This window comes from Corvus moneduloides, chromosome 26 (assembly GCF_009650955.1).
Source record: "Corvus moneduloides isolate bCorMon1 chromosome 26, bCorMon1.pri, whole genome shotgun sequence".
In the NCBI taxonomy this organism is placed as follows: domain Eukaryota; kingdom Metazoa; phylum Chordata; class Aves; order Passeriformes; family Corvidae; genus Corvus; species Corvus moneduloides.
The window spans coordinates 946,346-962,514 of NC_045501.1; the positions used below are offsets into that span (position 1 = coordinate 946,346).

General features: G+C 64.6%; 2 protein-coding genes across 3 annotated transcripts; one reads left to right on the forward strand and one right to left on the reverse strand.

The window, feature by feature from the left end:
* The first annotated feature begins 4,142 nt into the window (after nucleotides 1-4,142).
* On the forward strand, nucleotides 4,143-10,481 carry PHOSPHO1 (phosphoethanolamine/phosphocholine phosphatase 1). 2 transcript variants are annotated; one of them, XM_032134313.1, is made up of 3 exons: nucleotides 4,143-4,245; nucleotides 7,630-7,711; nucleotides 8,580-10,481. In XM_032134313.1, exons 2-3 carry the CDS (start codon nucleotides 7,667-7,669, stop codon nucleotides 9,330-9,332), a joined length of 798 nt encoding a protein of 265 aa, XP_031990204.1. In that variant the 5' UTR covers nucleotides 4,143-4,245; nucleotides 7,630-7,666; the 3' UTR covers nucleotides 9,333-10,481. The 2 variants fall into 2 exon arrangements, with proteins under 2 accessions (XP_031990204.1, XP_031990205.1); XM_032134314.1 differs by having other exon boundaries at nucleotides 4,159-4,245; nucleotides 7,559-7,711.
* Nucleotides 10,480-15,149, reverse strand: ABI3 (ABI family member 3). The gene is made up of 8 exons (XM_032134304.1): nucleotides 14,966-15,149; nucleotides 13,819-13,986; nucleotides 12,990-13,166; nucleotides 12,257-12,342; nucleotides 12,048-12,143; nucleotides 11,566-11,768; nucleotides 11,326-11,448; nucleotides 10,480-11,153 (listed from the first exon to the last, which is right to left on the reverse strand). The coding sequence occupies exons 1-8, from the start codon at nucleotides 15,080-15,082 to the stop codon at nucleotides 10,993-10,995; spliced, it is 1,131 nt and encodes a 376-aa protein (XP_031990195.1). The 5' UTR covers nucleotides 15,083-15,149; the 3' UTR covers nucleotides 10,480-10,992.
* Between the last annotated feature and the right edge of the window lie 1,020 nt (nucleotides 15,150-16,169).

A 16,169-nucleotide genomic window follows, 5' to 3' on the forward strand; every position in this document is an offset into this window, starting at 1 on the left:
CCCCTCTCCCCTCCGGGCAGGAAAAGCCAATCCCGAATTCCCAACCGGTGGAATTCCGCCCTGGAATTCTCTGCATTCCACACCTGCAGCCGCGGGCGGTGCCGCAATTCCCTGCCCGGGCCTGTAGCAAAAGCCGAGCTTCAAATGCTGGAATTCCCGAGCAAATTCCCGAGAAAATTCCCGAGAAATCCCGGCTGGATCCCGCTTCTGCAAAGGGATTTTTTTTTTCTCTTTCTCAATAAATTTTCTGGCTTCAGGCTGCTCTTCCAAGAATTCCAAAAGACCTGGGACGGTTTTTTTTCCCTGCTCTTCGCCCCTCGGCCTCGAGGCCGCTCTGTATCGAACTCCTCTGAGGATTTATGAACTTCCTTTCTGTGGAAGAAGATTAAAAATTCCAACCCCTCTTCCCGGTCTGGCGGTGATGTGAGATGCTGGGAGGGCGGGGCGGGGTCGTTTCCAAGGGATTTATTCCAGGAAAAAAAAGGGGGGAATTCGGTTAAAAATGCAGGAAATCCAAAGCTGGGATTTCTTAATTGTTCCGTTTTCATCTTGGCTGCGCCCGCGGAATTCCACGGGGATGGAAAACTCCGAGGGATCTGTGCGGGTGTTCCCTCCTTTCTGCACCTGTCACACAACGAACGGGAGCTTCTGTGATTTTTACGGAATTGATGAAATTAAAGGTTGATTTGGGTCCTTGAAATGAAATTCTCCCAGTTTGGGGTTGGATGTTTGGGAAAAGGGCCGGGATTCTCCCGGGGTTTTCCCTCCCTTTGGGCTTCCTGAGCCTCGGGAGGTTTTAATGGAATTTTTAAATTGTATTTTTTAAAGGGGGGGAATTAAACGGAGTTGAGGCAGGCTCGGGAGCTCAGGAGCGTTCCAGGCTGAGCATTCCAGGCTTTCCCTTGTCCGGAGGGAAAATCCTTGCACCCCTCAGGCCCCAGGGATTTGAACTTTGTCCCGGCTCATCGTTCCCCACTTCCAGCAGAAGCATTTCCCCCGCTCTGGAATTATTGCACTGGGATTTTACATTCTGGTCCTGTTTCCCCACTTCCCCCCATTTTATTTGCTTTATTTTCCCATTTTTTGCCTTTCGCCCCCATTTTATTTTGTTTCCCCCCCCCCCCTTTTTTTGACTTTCTTTTCCCATTTTATCCCTCACTGGAGCCTGGGATCGGCGCCCTCCGAGCTCGGCGCTGTTCCCGCGTCCCCGGGAGCTCCTTCCCGAGGCTTTGGGATTCAGTCCGAGCCCTTTCCTTGAGGAGAACGTTTCGGGGCGGCTGAGCCAGGAGAGGGCGGTGGAGCTGCCGGGATCGCTCCAGGAGCGACTCCCTGGACCGGGGAACGTTCCCGATGTTCCTCAGTAATTCCTCGCCGGGGAATCCCGGGATGTTTGGGTGGGAAGGGGAAATCCCATCCAGGGCCCCTTCCCCGCTCCCAGGGTGCTCCAGCCTAGCCGGGGACACTTCCAGGGATCCCGGGGCTTCCCTGGGAATCCCATCCCAGCCCCTCGCAGGGAGGAATCTCCCTGCTCCCTCCAGTTTTCCCATTTTCCCGTTGTTTTCCCTCTGAAGTGCCGCAGCGGTGCCTTTTCCTGGGAATCCCCGCGGGCAGAGCTCCCCCAGGGAATGCTCAGGGGCGGATCCCGGGAGTTCCTTCTCCAGCTTTCCCAAATTTCTCAGCAGCTCCAGAGTCCCCGTCAGTCCGTGGAGGATCCAGTTGTGCTGCAGGTGCCGTTCCCGGTGGAGGAGTGGCAGCAGAAGGAGAATTCCCAGGTTTCTGAACCTTTTTCCAGAGGCTGCCCCCTGTCCATGGGAAGGAGGAGCATTCCCGGCGGGATCAGGGAAGCGCTGGGATGCGGGGATGGGGCTGCGCCGCCGGGAAGCTCCTCCAGAGGGATCAAACCCATCCTGTTCCCTGATTTCTGCGAGTTCTGTGGAGCAGAGCATGAGCAGGGATAGAGCAGGAAAAGGGGCTGGGAGGGCAGGACACAGGGAATGGGATCCAGGGCCAGAGCACAGGGATGGCTGGGATATTGGGATGGAATTCCCAGGGAAGCTGTGGCTGCCCCTGGATCCCTGGAAGTGTCCCAGGCCAGGCTGGAGCACCCTGGGATGGTGGGAATTGTCCCGGGATGGGATTTAAGGTCCTTCCCACCCCAACCATTCCCTGATTCCGTATAAAACACTTTGGTTCCCGATGGGCCCTGACTGAATCCCAGATCCACGGGGGGAATTTGGGGAATTCGGGAAGGCCTCGGCTCCAGCCCTGGGCCCTTCCCGTGCCCGCTGTCCCCAGCGGGGGGACTCCCGCGGGATAAATGGAATTTTCCTCGTTGGTCAGCTCCGGAGGGTTTTCCCCTCGTATCGATCATGGAATTTTACTCGGCCTCCAGGAATGTGCCGCTCTAAAATCCGGGATTTTGGGGTTGTTTGTGTGGGGCAGGAGGGGAGTGGCTGCAGCTGGAAGTTTCCTTATCCATGGGCTGGGAAAGCCGCAGGAATTCCCTTGGGAGCGAGGGGAAGCCTCAATTCCCTCAGAACTGCCCCAGACCCCGCCGGGCTCCAGCGCCGGGAGTTTGGATCCCGCGGATCTGCCGGGCCCTTCCCAACCTTTGGGCTGCTGCTTTGGGGCGGGAGCGACACGCGGGGACAGCGTCACCGCAATCCCAAAATCCGGGACAAACCTGGGGCGGGCGGAGCAGCGCGGGGCTGTCCCGGCCTCGGGGGAATCCACGCGAGTCCAAGGGCCGGGAAGAGGCTCCCGCGGCCACTCAGGAGCTGCCCGGAGCGCCCATCCCGGGCTCTGTCCTCGCCTGCTCCCGGGGCTCTCCGCAGTGGAAAATCACCGGGAGCGCCCCTGCCAAACTCCTGGCGCTGGGGTGAGCCTGGGATGAGCGTGGGATGAGCCTGGGATGATCTTTGCCCGCCGGATCCCGGTGGGAAGGGGGCCGGAGGCCGTGGGGAATTCGCCCTTTGGAGTCTCCTGCTCGGCCCCGCGGAGAGCGAGCCTGGAGCGGCTCCAGAGGGGGGAAATCCCCGGGAGGAGCAGCCCCCGCCGGGCCGGGGAGCGGGGAGCGCATCCCAGAGCCGGCGAGTGCCGGGGGGAGCAGGTGATGAAAGAATTCCCTGAGAGAATTCCCTGACATTCCCCAGGAGAGGCCGGCGGCCCCGTGGGGCCGGGTCGGCGCCTCTGGCACTGGGGAGCCCGGGAAGGTCCCAGAAACGCCTCGAGCTCTGCTCTGGGACGGAATTTTACCAAAAGAAGGGAAATTTCCAGCTTTAGGGACTCTGACCCCGGCCCAGGCACAACGTGGCACTCCCAGGGCGGCCGCCCTGGCACGGAGCGGAACCCGCGGCTTTTCCAGACCTTCGGAATCCTGTTTGAGCCTTTCCATTCTTGGACACTTTTAATTAAAAGCCAGCACAAAACCCCAACCTCTGCTGCGCTTTTTGGTCTCTTTGCTGCGTCTCCAAGGCCGAGCCGGTGCCTCCCCTCCCTCCGAGGGCGCTGCCCGGGTATTTTTATCTCGGCGCCTCCTGCAGCCCCCGCGATAGCGCCGGAGCAGCGCCGGAGCCCCGGGCGGGGCGCGGACACCGCGGGCGCTGCCCTGGCACGGCCACCCTGCAATTCCCTGTCCCGGCTCCCAAAATTAGCGCGTGGCCACCGCTCCCCGCCCGGCTGAGGCCGGGGACGGGCGGGGCACGGAGCGTGGCGGGGCCGTCCCCCCCCCCTTTCCCGGCTTTATTTTGGGGACAATTCGGGCGTTTTTCTCACTCAGAGCCGCAGCGCCTCGCTTGGCTTTGGGGGCAGAACCCCTCCGCAGACGGTTTCAATTACACAACACCGGAGCGGTTATTGGGGGGGGTGCGGGGGGGAAAGGGGGGTTTTGTTGTTTTTTCCCGATTTGGCAACTTTTGGGAGCGCAGCGGGGGCGGCCGGAGGGACCCGCGCGGAGCGCGCTCCCCCCGCCCCTCGGAAAGGGGGCGTGGCCTCGGCTGGCCCCGCCCCTCCGCGGCGGGGAAGCTGCGCCGCCATTGGCTGCGCGGGTGATGACGTAGGCGCACTGCGGCGGCTCCGCGCGGCCCCGGTGGCGTCGCTTTAAAGGGGCCGCGCTCGCGGCAGCCCCGGCGGCGGCACCGGCCCCGAACCGGCCCCGGACCGGCCCCGAGCCCGGGCTGCCCCCGCGCCGCCCCCGCACACTCCGGCACCGGGGCGGACCGGGCGCTCCCGGCAGGTTCCGACCCGGTAAGGAGGCGAGAGGCGGCACCGCGGCGGTATCGGGAGGTGCCGGGTGTCGGCACCGGGAGATGCCGGATCCGCCACTGCCGGTACCGCGGGGTCCCCACCCGGCCGGACCCTGCCGGGAGCGGATGGTGCCGGTACCAGGGGTCCCCACCCGATCGGACCCTGCGGGATCGGATGGTGCCGGTACCGAGGGGTGCGGATCCGGTTGGACCCTGCCGGTACCGGGGCGGCTCCTGCCGGTACCGGGGGGTCCGCGCCCGGTTGGACCCTGCCGGTTCCGCTGCGGCTGCTGCCGGTACCGGGAGATGCCACCCGGGCACGGAGCGGCCGTGATTCAGCCCCGCCGGTAGCGGGGGGAGCCGCGGAGCTCGGGGAGGGGCTGTGCCGGTACCGGAGCCGCTGCCGGCCCGGTGCCACCGGACGAGAGGCCACGGCGGGATCCGGGGTGCGGGGCTGGGTGCCCCAAACCGGCGCCGCTCCCTCCCCGCCGCGTTTTGGGGCCGAACCGGCCGGTTCGGGGCGCCCGGGGAGCGGAGCCCGGGGAGCGGAGCCCGGGGCTGCGGTAACGCCGCGGATTCCCGGAAGGAAAAATAAACACCGGGAAAAGCCGCAGCGGCCCCGTAACCCGAGGTGACCCGGGAAGGGTCTGCCCGTGCCCGTTCCCGGGAATTCGGGGGGAACCGGAGCCGCGGAGCCCGGGAAGGGGCCGGGGCTGGCGGGGACCGCTCCGAAATCCAGGGATTTGCCGTGAATTCCCTCCTTTTCCCTCCTCCGGGAGCCGCGGAGCAGCCGAGGTCAGGTTTAGCTCCTGCGGCGGTGGAGTCGCGTCCCGGTCCCGGCGCTGCTGCAAAGGGACCTTTTCCCCTCTCGGCTTTTGGGGCAGCGGGATTCTCCCCTCTCGGTTTCCCGGGAATTCTTCCCTCTCGGTTTCCCGGGAATTCTGCCCCGGAGCTGGAATTCGCTCGAGGGCACGAGTTGGGTTTGAGTTCATTAAAAAACCCGACTATTTCTCACGCACCAAAATCATCTTTGGGGTTAAAAACGTCCAAGCCGGGCAAGATCAGAGAGTGCCGGGGGGAACCCGCGGCCGCCCCGGGAATTCTCCCGGTATCCCGCGATTCCCAGGCTCGGCTCTTCCCGGCTCCGGGAGCTGACCCCGTTCCCGGCTCTCCCGATCGCGGGGCGAGACGGTGCCGATTTCTGGGAATCGCGGAGCTGAGGAGGGCGCGGGGAGGCTCCGGCCCTTCCCCCTCAGCCGAAAGCCCCGAAATTCGGGGGATAAACCGCGCCAGGAAACGATTCCCAGCAGTTCCCGGCTTTCCCAGGCGTTTTCCGACGCTCATCCCAAACTCGGGGAGTTGAAACCTTTATCCCTGATGGGATTAAGGAGCAAAAATCCCATTTATTTTCTGTCCCGACGCTCCGGCTGCGCTTTTTTGGGGAGTTGGGGAGGGGGGAGGGAAGTGCGGCTGCTTCTCTTTCCAAGGGGAAAAAGGGGAAAAATCCCTTTTTTTTTTTTTTTTTTTTTTTTTTTTTTTTTTTTTTTTTTTTTTTTTTTTTTTTTTGCGGGAAGGCGCCCGCGGCTGACTCATCCCGGAGCAGGAAAATAGGGATCCGCTCCCGCCGGGATTTCCCTTCCCGCTGCCCCACAGGGGCCGGCCGGGTGTGTCCGTGGATTCATTCAGGTCCGGGACGTTTCCTAAATGATTTTTTTCCCCTCCCGTGGGAGCAGGATCAGGGGTGGAGCCGGGAATTCCAGACCCCGCGGCTCAGCCGGGCTGCCTGAGCTCTGGTTTCTTGGATTGGGATCTCCTTTTCCGGATCCCAAGGGGAGAGCAGCGCTGCACTGGGGTTTTGTGGGGTGCCCCGCAGCCCTCGGGGGCCGGCGTTGGGAATCCCAGCCGGGATTCAATCCCGAAATAACGCCGGCTCCGCTTTTAGGGCCCATTTTGATCTCATTCATCGCGGTTTTGGGGTCGGTTTTGGGGGAGCAGGAGCAGCTCCTGCAGCCGCAGCTCGGGGATGCTCGGAGCTCCCGCGGGGAGGTGGGGCTGGGATTGTCCAGCTGATCCATGGATCAGCGTTTTCCTTGGAAATTCCGTAGGAATGGCCCCGCTGGGCTCTGTCCTGCCCTGAGTGGAGGGGGGGACACCGGGATGGGGAGGCTCCGGTTGAGTTTTCCAGGGATTTGGAGCAGCGGGATCGATCCAGGGAGAGCTGGGGGATGCGGGGAGGGGGGAACTGCTGCAGGAGCTCTGCTGAGGGGAATTCTGTCCTGGGAGCCCTTCCCGTTCCACAGATCCCAATCCCTTGGGCCCAGAGGAGCTTTTCGGGGCAGTTCTGCTCCCCGTGTCCCTGCCCTGGTGTCCCCCGGCCATCCCAGGGCTCTTTCCCTGCCTCTCAGCCCCACGGACTCTCTCTAAGGCTCAATCCCAAATTATTTTCTCCCTGCTGGCAGTGACCAAGCAGGGACCATAATTCCAGCTCTTCTTTCATGTTTAATCCCATTTTTTTCCGTCTCTCCCACTTTGGAAGCCGCTCCCAGCCTGGCTGTGGCATTATTTGGCTCCAGATGATGTCTGTAAATAAACCCTCAAGTTCAGATGGGTTTTTCAGCAAAGAAACCTCCAGTGTGTGGTTCCAGGCCTCACCAAAAGGGATTTTTCCAAGATTTCCAGCCCAGGTTTCATCCCAGGCTCCGTTTCCCTGTGCCAGGTGCCGCTGCAGCCGCGGTTTTTTATTTCAGCAGAGTCATGGATCGTGTTTGTGCCCAAAATAGTTGGAAGCCGGGCTCCAATCCAGCCAAATTCCCCACAGATCACCTTCAGTGCAGAACTCTTCCTGTTGCCGGGCTGGTGACAAATCACCGGTGCTCAGCTCGAATTCCCAGTGGGATATTCCTGAATTCCCAGCCATCAGGGTGATTTTCTGGGAGGTTTCCCCTCACCGTGGACCATCAGGGATCGGCAGAATTCCGGGTTTGGAAGCCGGGCCCTGCCTTGGCACATCCTGCCGGGTGTCATTCCAGGATAATTGCTCCGTCAGAAGGAACACCCCAAACTAGTTACTCTAGCTGGGAGGAAGTCGGGGATTTTGGAGCAGGGCCGCTGTTCCCGGGTTTTTTGCTGTTCCCGGTTTTTTCGCTGTTGCCGGGGTCTTCTGCTGTACCCGGGGTTTTTCGCTGTTCCCGGGTTTTTCGCTGTTCCCGGGTTTTTCTGCTGTTCCCCCGCTGCCCTCACGGGGAATTAGGAGGGATCAGAGGCATTAAGCGGGAGCTCTGCTCTCCTTTAATTCCTCTCTCCTGGAACAAAAGGTCCTGAGCCCGGGAGTGTCCAGGGAAAACCCCAAGGATTCACCACATTCCCTCTTTTCTGTGGTTCGCAGCCCTCAGCCCGCGGTGCCGGCCGGGGATGCTCTCGCCATGAGGAGGTGCTGCGAGGGCGTGGGGCTGCCATGCCTGTTTAAGGTCAGTGCCGCTGTCCCCTGCCTGTCCCCAGGTGACCTCTGCCACGTCCTCTGTCCTCGGGGAGGGCAGGGATTGGCTCCCCATCCTGCAAAACTCCACCCTGGAGCAGCCGGGAAGGGCCGAGGGGAGCGGGGGGTTCGGGCTGCGGTGATTTTGGGTTCGTGGGGTATCCTGAGCTGGGAGGGATCCCCGAGGATCAGCCAGCGCACCCCAAAATCCCATCCTGTGCATCCCTCCAAACACTCCTGGAGCTCTGGCAGCCTCGGGAATGTGCCCGTTCCCTGAGGAGATGTTCCCGTGCTTATTCCACCCTCTGGATGAAGAACTTTCCTCTAAAATCCCACCCAACCCTCCGTGGCACAGCTCCAGCCGCTCCCTGCTCCCACTGGGGCGGCTGCAGGGCCCATCCCTGGGGAGCTGCAGCGGGGGATGGAGCGAAAATCAACCTGTGGGGCTGGGGAGAGCCAGGGCGGCCCCAGGACATGTCCCTGTCGCAGAGGTGGCACAAGAGAGGCTGAGCTGCTGCCTCCACACCAAGCCCAGGTGTGCTGGCTCAAAGGTCGGGCTGGATGATCCGGGAGCTCTTTCCCAACCCCGGTAATTCCCGGATCCAGTGAGCTCTGTCCCGCTCCCTCGGAGGCACAGTGACCTCCTTGCCTGGGGCCGGGATTAGCCCGGCAGAGCGATCCCTTTACTGGCAGGATGAAGGTTTAGGGCCGGGCTGGGCCGTGGCACGGGGGATTAACCTCCCCCAGGCCCAGCTGGGCTAATCAGCCCGGGCTGAGGTGGCCACGGGGCGGGGCCGGCCCGGTGGCCTGGCAGTGACCGCCACGTCCCGATAACGGCGGGCTCTGTCCTCCCCCGGCAGGGCGTGGGAATGGCCGGCGCCCGGCCGCCCCGGTTCCTGCTGGTGTTCGACTTCGACGAGACCATCGTGGACGAGAACAGCGACGACTCCGTGGTGCGGGGCCGGGCGCTGCCGGAGCAGCTCCGCCAGAGCCCCCGCGAGGGCTCCTACAACGAGCACATGCAGCGCGTTCTGGCCTTCCTGGGCGAGCAGGGCCTGCGCGCCGCCGACTTCAGGGCCGTCTACGAGAACATCCCGCTGTCCCCCGGCATGGCCGAGCTCTTCCAGTTCCTCTCCAAGCACCACGAGCTCTTCGAGGTCATCCTCATCTCCGACGCCAACATGTTCGGCATCGAGGCCAAGCTGCGGGCGGCCGGCGTGCGCTCGCTGTTCCGCAAGATCTTCAGCAACCCGGCCAGCTTCGACCGCCGGGGCTTCCTCACGCTGGGGCCCTACCACAGCCACAAGTGCCTTCAGTGCCCGGCCAACATGTGCAAGAGGAAGATCCTCACGGAATACCTGGCGGAGAGGGCGCAGGAGGAGGTGGAGTTCCAGCGCGTCTTCTACGTGGGGGACGGAGCCAACGATTTCTGCCCCTCCGGGACTCTGACGGCGGCGGACGTGGCGTTCCCGAGGAAGGGCTACCCCATGCACAGGATGATCCAGGAGATCCAGGAGAAGCAGCCTGGAGCCTTCCGGGCCGCCGTGGTCCCGTGGGAGTCGGCCACGGAGGTGGCGCGGTACCTGCAGGAGCTGCTCAAGAGGAAGTGCTGAGGGCGGCTCCGAGGGCTCCGCGCCCCGCACGCGGCTGGGAAGGGGAGCCCGGGGCTCACGGCCCCCCGCGCACGCACTGCTCGCTTGGCCCCGCTCCTGGGATGTTTCCCTGCCTTTCCCAGCTCCTTTCCCTGGTGAATAAAGCACTTTCTGCCGGCCCCTCTCCCTGCCCTGCCGCGGGGTGACGGAGCCGCGGCCACGGCCGGACCCTGCGCCCTTTGCCAGCACCGATGGGGATTTTTTGGTGGAGTTGTTGCTTCCTTTCCCTTTTGACCTCAAAAGAGAATTCCTAAAAATCCAGAAGCCGGTTTTCCCTGTGGGCTGGGCACATCCTTCCTCCTGCCCCCGGCCTGGCTGCCCTCCTGGCCACGTGAGGAGCTTGCCCCGGGCTCCTTCCCCCTTCCTGAGCCCACCGGGAATTCGGTCTGGGAAATCCCGGCTCCCTGGCCCTCCACACCCCACCCTGCGGGCAGCCGAGCCTTTCACTGGGGTTCACTGTCCCCTGGCACTTGATTCTCTGGATAAAACGTGCCCGGAGCATCGGGAAAGCTTTGGAAAGGTGGCAGAGCCTCTCCCACCCGCGGGCACAGGAACCACATCCCGCTGTGGGGAGCAGGACCTCGCCTCGCCACTTCCATCCCTGCTCCTCTCCCGGGCTCAGGTGTCCCCGTGTCCCCGGCAGGTCCCTCCCTGCCCCGAGCCCTTTCCAGGCGTGTCCCCGTCCTTGCTGGATCGTGTGAGGCCCCTCCTACCCCAGGGAGGGACAATCGCCCCTGAGCTGGGCCCCCTCGGAGGTTCTGTGGCACTTCTGGCACCGGCTCCCCAGAGGCCAAACCCCCCCCGTCCACGTCCCCCCTCCCCACTGCAGTATTAATTACCCCTTCTAATTGCACTCTGCAGGGGGGACCTGCAGGATCCGCTGCTCTCTGGTGTTGGCTTCTCCTGGATTTATCCACAGCCTTACCAGCCCCCGAGGGTGGCTCCGAGTCCTCCAAACCCTTGGAACCCAAACCCCCAGCAGGAAATAACCAAAGCAGCCCTGAGTTGTTCCTCCTCTGTCCCATCCCCTCTCCTTTGTTCTTCCTCCTCCGGACCCCGTTGGACTGTGTGGAACTCAAAGCCATGGAATTAAAGATACGGATGGACGTACACAGGCAGAGCTCTCTGTATTGCAGCAACCACGAGCTTGTTGTGTCCAGGTTGTCAGCCCGGCTCTGAACAGCTCTGACCCTCACCAAAACGTTGTTCCTCTTCCTTGGGCTGCTGCGAGTTTGGGGAGCGGCGTTGGAGCAGCAGAGCGGGGTCAGGGACGAGCAGGGGACCCTCTGGGGTGGGGGATTGGGGCTGGATCATCCCTGGAGCCCACGGGGACAGCGGGCAGCTGCTGTCCCCACTCTGCTCCGTGCCCAGCGTTCTGTTCCTGGGCTGGCATCCAGGGCTGCATCCTAAGATCAGCCTGGGCTGCCTGCTGCGTTCCCAGCTCGGTGTCCCGGCCCCAAACCCTCCCGAGGAGGCATGGGGGAGAGGGGGAACGCTCTGGAAGCTGTGCCAGCGGTGCCAGCCGGCTTGGCTGCCAACCCCCCGCAGCCCTGCGCATTCCCAGCGGTGCACAAGCCAAAATTTCGAGGCGAAGCGCGGTGTGGGGTGAGGGGTGAGGGGCTCAGAAGGGCTCCACGTAATTCCCGGGGAAGAACCCCTCCTCCTGGCCCATCACCCCCTCGCACCAGCCGTCCGAGTAGCGGCGGGTGACGAACAGGAGGGTGCCGGGCTCGAAGGAGAGCTCGTTGTCCTTCTGCCGCGTGTAGGGGTACAGGGCCACCACTGCGGGAGGGAGAACAGGGGATGTGGAGCCCGCTGAGGCCACCACAGGGGACAGGCCAGCACTGGGAGCGGGGACGGGAGCGGCCATGGCACCGCTGGGCATCCCACATCCGTGCTGGGGTGTGGGCAGGGGCTCAGCCAGGAGATCCAGGGGATTTGGGATCCTCTGTACCTTTCTCCAGGTAGTTCTCCGGGGCCCACGGAGGGTCCTCTGCAGCTGGAGGCGGTGGCAGGGCCAGGTCCTCGAAGTCGGGCACAGCTGATGGTGGTGGCAGCAGCTCGAGGTCATCGGGGGCTGCGAAACCCCCAGAGTGGGTGAGGGATGAAGGGGCTCAACCCCCCAAAATGGATGGGGGACGGGTCACAGGCAGCCCCCCTGTCCCTGTGACTCCCCGGAGCACTGAGCACTCACCTGGGGGCAGGAGGTCCGGGGGGGGCACAGCCAGGTCCCCTGGAGGAGGTGGCAGCAGGTCCTCGGGGAGAGGTGGCGGCGGTGGGACGGCAGCTGCAGGCGGCGGGGGTGGCCCTGGAGGGGACGGTGCCAGCAGGGATGGCCCTGGCAGGGGCGGTGGGGCAGGAATTCCTTCCCCAGGGGCTGCCGGGGCTCCGCTGGAGCTAGGGGGAGGAGCAGCAGTGTCAGGGTGGGGCTGGCTCTGTCCCCACGCTGAGCACGGACATTGTCCCATGGCAGGACAAGGTGCTGCAGGAGACCCTGCAAAGCCCTTCCATGTCCCGTTTCTCCATCCTTCCCCGTCACCATTTCCCCTCTCCCTGAGAGGGTATTTTTGCTCCGGACACGAGCACTGCCAGGGCAGCAAATGCCCCAAACCCTTCATTTTCCCACCACTCCCCCGAGCAGCTGCGGCTGCCCCGACCCTCCCTCGGCGCCGCTACCTGACGGACACCAGCGAGGAGGTGGAGGAGGCTGCCGAGAGCTTTCCCTCGGGAACCACGGGCGGCTGGATGGGCTCGGGGACACGGGTGCTTCTCCTGCAGGGAAAGAGTCCAGGGATGGGATGGGATGGGATGGGACCCCCAGAGAGCCCACGTGCCACCCCTCGGTGACACAGCAAGGCCAGTGCCCACCCCCTGGCCCGGCTCACCCCAGGGTTCCTGCAGCCTGTGCCGACGAGGATTTGGTGCTCTTCCGAGCCAGGGTGCCGGTGCGGGACAGCTGGGTGCTGGTGTCCTGCGGCACGGGGACACACGGACACGCGTGGGTGACACCGCCTTCCCCACCACCTCCCCGTGCCCCCCAGGGCTGGGACCCCCACCCCAAGGGAAGCAGCCCCCCCGGGGCTCTGCAGCCCCTCGGGGGAGCAGGGAGCCAGCGGAAGGAGCCGGCGCTGCCGGGGCTGCGGAGGCGGCCACGAGGCACCGGCACCGTGGGAACCGCGGCCGCCCCGCCACCACTTCCCCCCGGGCCGCCGGGGCCTCTGAACCCTCCTGTGGGCGCCTTCCGGAGTGGGGAAGGTTCTGTGGGGCTGAGAGGCCTCCAAAAAACCCTTTTGTGGGGGTTTTCCAGAGTGGGGAAGGTTCTGTGGGGGTTTTCCGGATTGGGGAAGGTTCTGTGGGGCTGAGAGGCCTCCAAAAACCCTTCCATGGGCACCTTTCAGAGTGGGAAAGGCTCCATGGGGCTGCAAGGCCTCCAAAACCCCTCCCGTGGGGGTTTTCTGGAGTGGGAAAGGATCTGTGGGGTGCAGGGCACGGACCCCAATTCTCCATCGAGGAGGGGTCTGAGACACCTGTGCACCCCTCGGGGCAGCGCTGGGGACACTGGGGACTGAAAAACCCCACCCAAGCCCACTGTGGGACCCCCTCCTGGCCCAGGCTCACCTTGATCCCGTGGCCGATGTCGTCCAGGACGCTGAAGTTGAGGGGTTTCCTGTAATAGGGCTCCAGGACGGGGGGGTTTGGGGGGGCCACGATCTTCTGGTAGGTCGGGAACCTCTTGCTGATGGTCAGCGAGCCGATCTCCCGGCGGGACACCTTTTCCTTGTGGATGTCCACCCTCTGCGGAGGGGACACTCTCCCTGAGCTCCCATCCCAGGCTCTCCCTCCACCTCCTGCAGCCCCTCCAGGCCCCACCATCCCTCCCTGCCCGTAAGAGAAGGGGTGGAGGAGAGGATCAGGACTGGCAAAGGGCAGATCCTGCTGTGCCCCATCACAGCCCTCACGTCCTTGATGCCACCACAGCGGATCTGACCCTTCCTAAGGCAGGGAATGGGGGAAATGGCACTGGGAGGGGGGATGTGAGAGGCTCCTAAGCCCCCTGAGCTGCTTTCCTGCTGCTTCCAGCGTGACCCCAGGGTTCTGTCCCCTCCTGTGGCTGAGCAGGCTCCAGGACGAGGCCGGTGGCCGCGGGACTCTGCAGCAGCGTGGCCAAGCTGCGGGAGGACGAGGCCAGGCAGCAGCAAGGGGACAGTGTGGCAGCCAGGCCAATGCTCTGAGCTCCCACTGGGAAGTTTCCTGGGCAGTTCCCTCCGCTGGGATTTGGGTGTGTGATGAGGAAACGCCCCAGAGACCAATCCCTGATGCGCTGGGGAACCCCCAACCCTGTGCCAGGAGAGGGTTCTGCATTCCCACTGCACGGTGAGGATCTCCAACCCCTTGGAGCTGCCCAAACCCCTTTTCCCAGAGCCCACCCCACGGAGGACGGTCCCACCTGTGCCACGCAGGCGACGTCGGCCTCCACCTGGCGCAGCTGAGCCGCCTGCAGGTCCAGCAGGCGCAGGAAGGCGGTGGCCAGGCTGCTGACCTGGTAGGTGACACTGGCCAGGGACTGCGTGCTCAGAGCCATCGTCTCCTCCAGCGCCTTCCTCTTGTCGCTGGCCTGCAGGGGACAAACCCAGCTGTGGGACGAGCCCTCCCCGCCTGGCACGGCCACCGGAGATGTTTCCTTCTGCTTTCCAAATGCCTCAGACTTCCCCTGGGCCCAGCACACCGGCACCCGGCGGGCGGGAGAATCCCAGCGCCGGGGATTCACCGGATTCCTCCCCGGGTGCTGATGTTCTGGCAGGTTACGGAGGTCAGCGAGTGCCCAGCTCAGCCTCCAGCCACCCCTGCGGACAGCTGGCCATGCCAGCAGAAGGCTACGTGCCACCTGGCCGTGGCACCAGCTGTGCTGGGGATGCTGTCTCAGCTCTTGAAATAGCTCAGTGCATTTCCCCTTCGGTTCTGCCCCAGGGGGTCCAGGCCCTCGGGAGCAGCCTCGGGGCTGGCTCGAGCCAGCAAGGCCACGGCCACGGCCTTGGTGAAGCACACGGGGACCCCTCCCCAGCAGGGAGGGCCACAACAAGTGTTTTCCTTCATATTTCATCTCCAAAGCTCCTGCCCCCTGTCCCACAGCGGAGCCAGGCAGGGAGGACGAGGAGGATGAGGAGGACGAGGAGGACGAGGATGAGGAGGAGGAGGATGAGGAGGAGGAGGAGGAGGAGGGATGTGCCAGCAGAGCTTCACACTTGCCCTGCACGTGCAGGCCCTGCCAGGTGGCACCTCCCAGCCCCTGTGACAGCCCAGGACACGCTGCTGGCCCTGGCCCTCTCCCAAGGCTCCTCCAGAGGCACCAAACCCCTGGGGAACCCTCCCTCCATCCCAAACCCGCCCTGAGAGCTGCTGTGGAGCAAGAGGAGAACCCAAGGCACGAGGAAAACGCAGCAGAGGGCGGCACGGGAAGCCGGGCTGGGAGCCAGCGGGGATTCCCAGCTCCGAGGGCAGAGCCTTCACCAGCCACCCCTCGGGACCACCCCGCAGGGCTGCCCCGGGCATCGCCCCCAGCCCAGCCCCTCAGCCGGCCCTGTCCGTGCCCTGACCTGCAGGTAGTTGCTGTGGCAGTACTCGGCCACCCTGTGCAGGTTGTCGTGCTGGTCGCGCAGCAGCTGCTGGCCCTCGGGGATGTCGCGCTGCCGCAGCTGCTCCAGCTCCGACATCGCGCCGGGCTCGGCTCCCACTTCCTCCCCGGCCGCCCCAGCGCTGCGTTTTGAAGCCGGTGGCGGTGCTGACGCAGGGCCCGCGGGCGCCGCGGTGTCCCCGTCCCCCCGAGGGACACCCCGCCCTGCCACGGAGAAGTGGGGGGCCAGCGGGGAGGAAGCCGGCGGGGCCGCGGCCCCACGAGGGACGGGCGTGGGGGCAGCTCCCGGGGGGTTGGGAATGGCAGCGGGGAAGGATGTGCGTCTCGGGGAACCGGGGCTGCAGGGTCGGGGGGAGCGATCCCAAAAGGATCCCGACCCCAAAATGATGCCAACCCACAGCTCTGCTGTCCGCCAGCCGCTGCTGCCCTCCCGGGGAGCTGGGGCTGAGCCAGGCTCGGGCACGTCCAGGAACGCAGGGAACATTCGCTGCCCTTGGCTGCGCGCCTCGCCTGGCTGATAACGGCGAAGGGAAGGGAATGTTCCTTGGATCCCTGCACGCTCCCAGTGCCAGGTGCCCCTCCCTGGAACAGCCCCACGTGCATCCCGTGCAGCATCCCCCGCAGCCGGCAGCGCGCAGGGCACAGCGGGACGTGCCCAGCGACCCCCGAGGTGCCCAGCATCCCCCGCCGGCTGGGGACAGCAGGGACAGTGTGTCCTTCCCGGTGCTTCGCTAAGGATGTTTCACATCCCCACGGGCGAGGCCGCAGGAAATTCCCACTTCCCCGGTGCTTGGAAAGCCCCTCCACCCTCTCCTCCTCCTTCTCCTCCAGTCCCAGGTGCCTCCTTGGGGCCTCCCGGGCTCTGTCCCCAGCGCCGGTGGCTTTGTGCAGGAGAACCCCCACGCTGGGGCCTGGCCCTTCCTGAGCCCGCGGCCCCGGCGGTGCAAGGCCGAGGGAAATGATGGATTTCCTCCGGGCCGGCTCAGCTCCTCGCACCCCCAGCGCCGGCCCCGCCGAGCCTGCGGCACCCCCGAACCTCCCCTCGGCCCAGCTCCCCTCCTAAACTGGGGGGAAGCTGCCGTGACCCCCCAGGGGTCAGTCCCAGGGGTCATTCCTGCCGCTCCGGGCAGGATCCGGACACGCCACAGGCTCAGCCACCCACGGCA

Excerpts from the sequence above, each read along its gene's own strand:
- PHOSPHO1 (XM_032134313.1), top strand. The coding sequence starts at position 7,667 with ATGAGGAGGTGCTGCGAGGGCGTGGGGCTGCCATGCCTGTTTAAG. Across the intron at positions 7,712-8,579 it reads GGCTGCCATGCCTGTTTAAG|GGCGTGGGAATGGCCGGCGC; the intron begins GTCAGTGCCGCT and ends CTCCCCCGGCAG.
- ABI3 (XM_032134304.1), bottom strand. The coding sequence starts at position 15,082 with ATGTCGGAGCTGGAGCAGCTGCGGCAGCGCGACATCCCCGAGGGCCAG. Across the intron at positions 13,987-14,965 it reads GCCACAGCAACTACCTGCAG|GCCAGCGACAAGAGGAAGGC; the intron begins GTCAGGGCACGG and ends TGTCCCCTGCAG. Across the intron at positions 13,167-13,818 it reads ACGTCGCCTGCGTGGCACAG|AGGGTGGACATCCACAAGGA; the intron begins GTGGGACCGTCC and ends TCCCCTCCGCAG.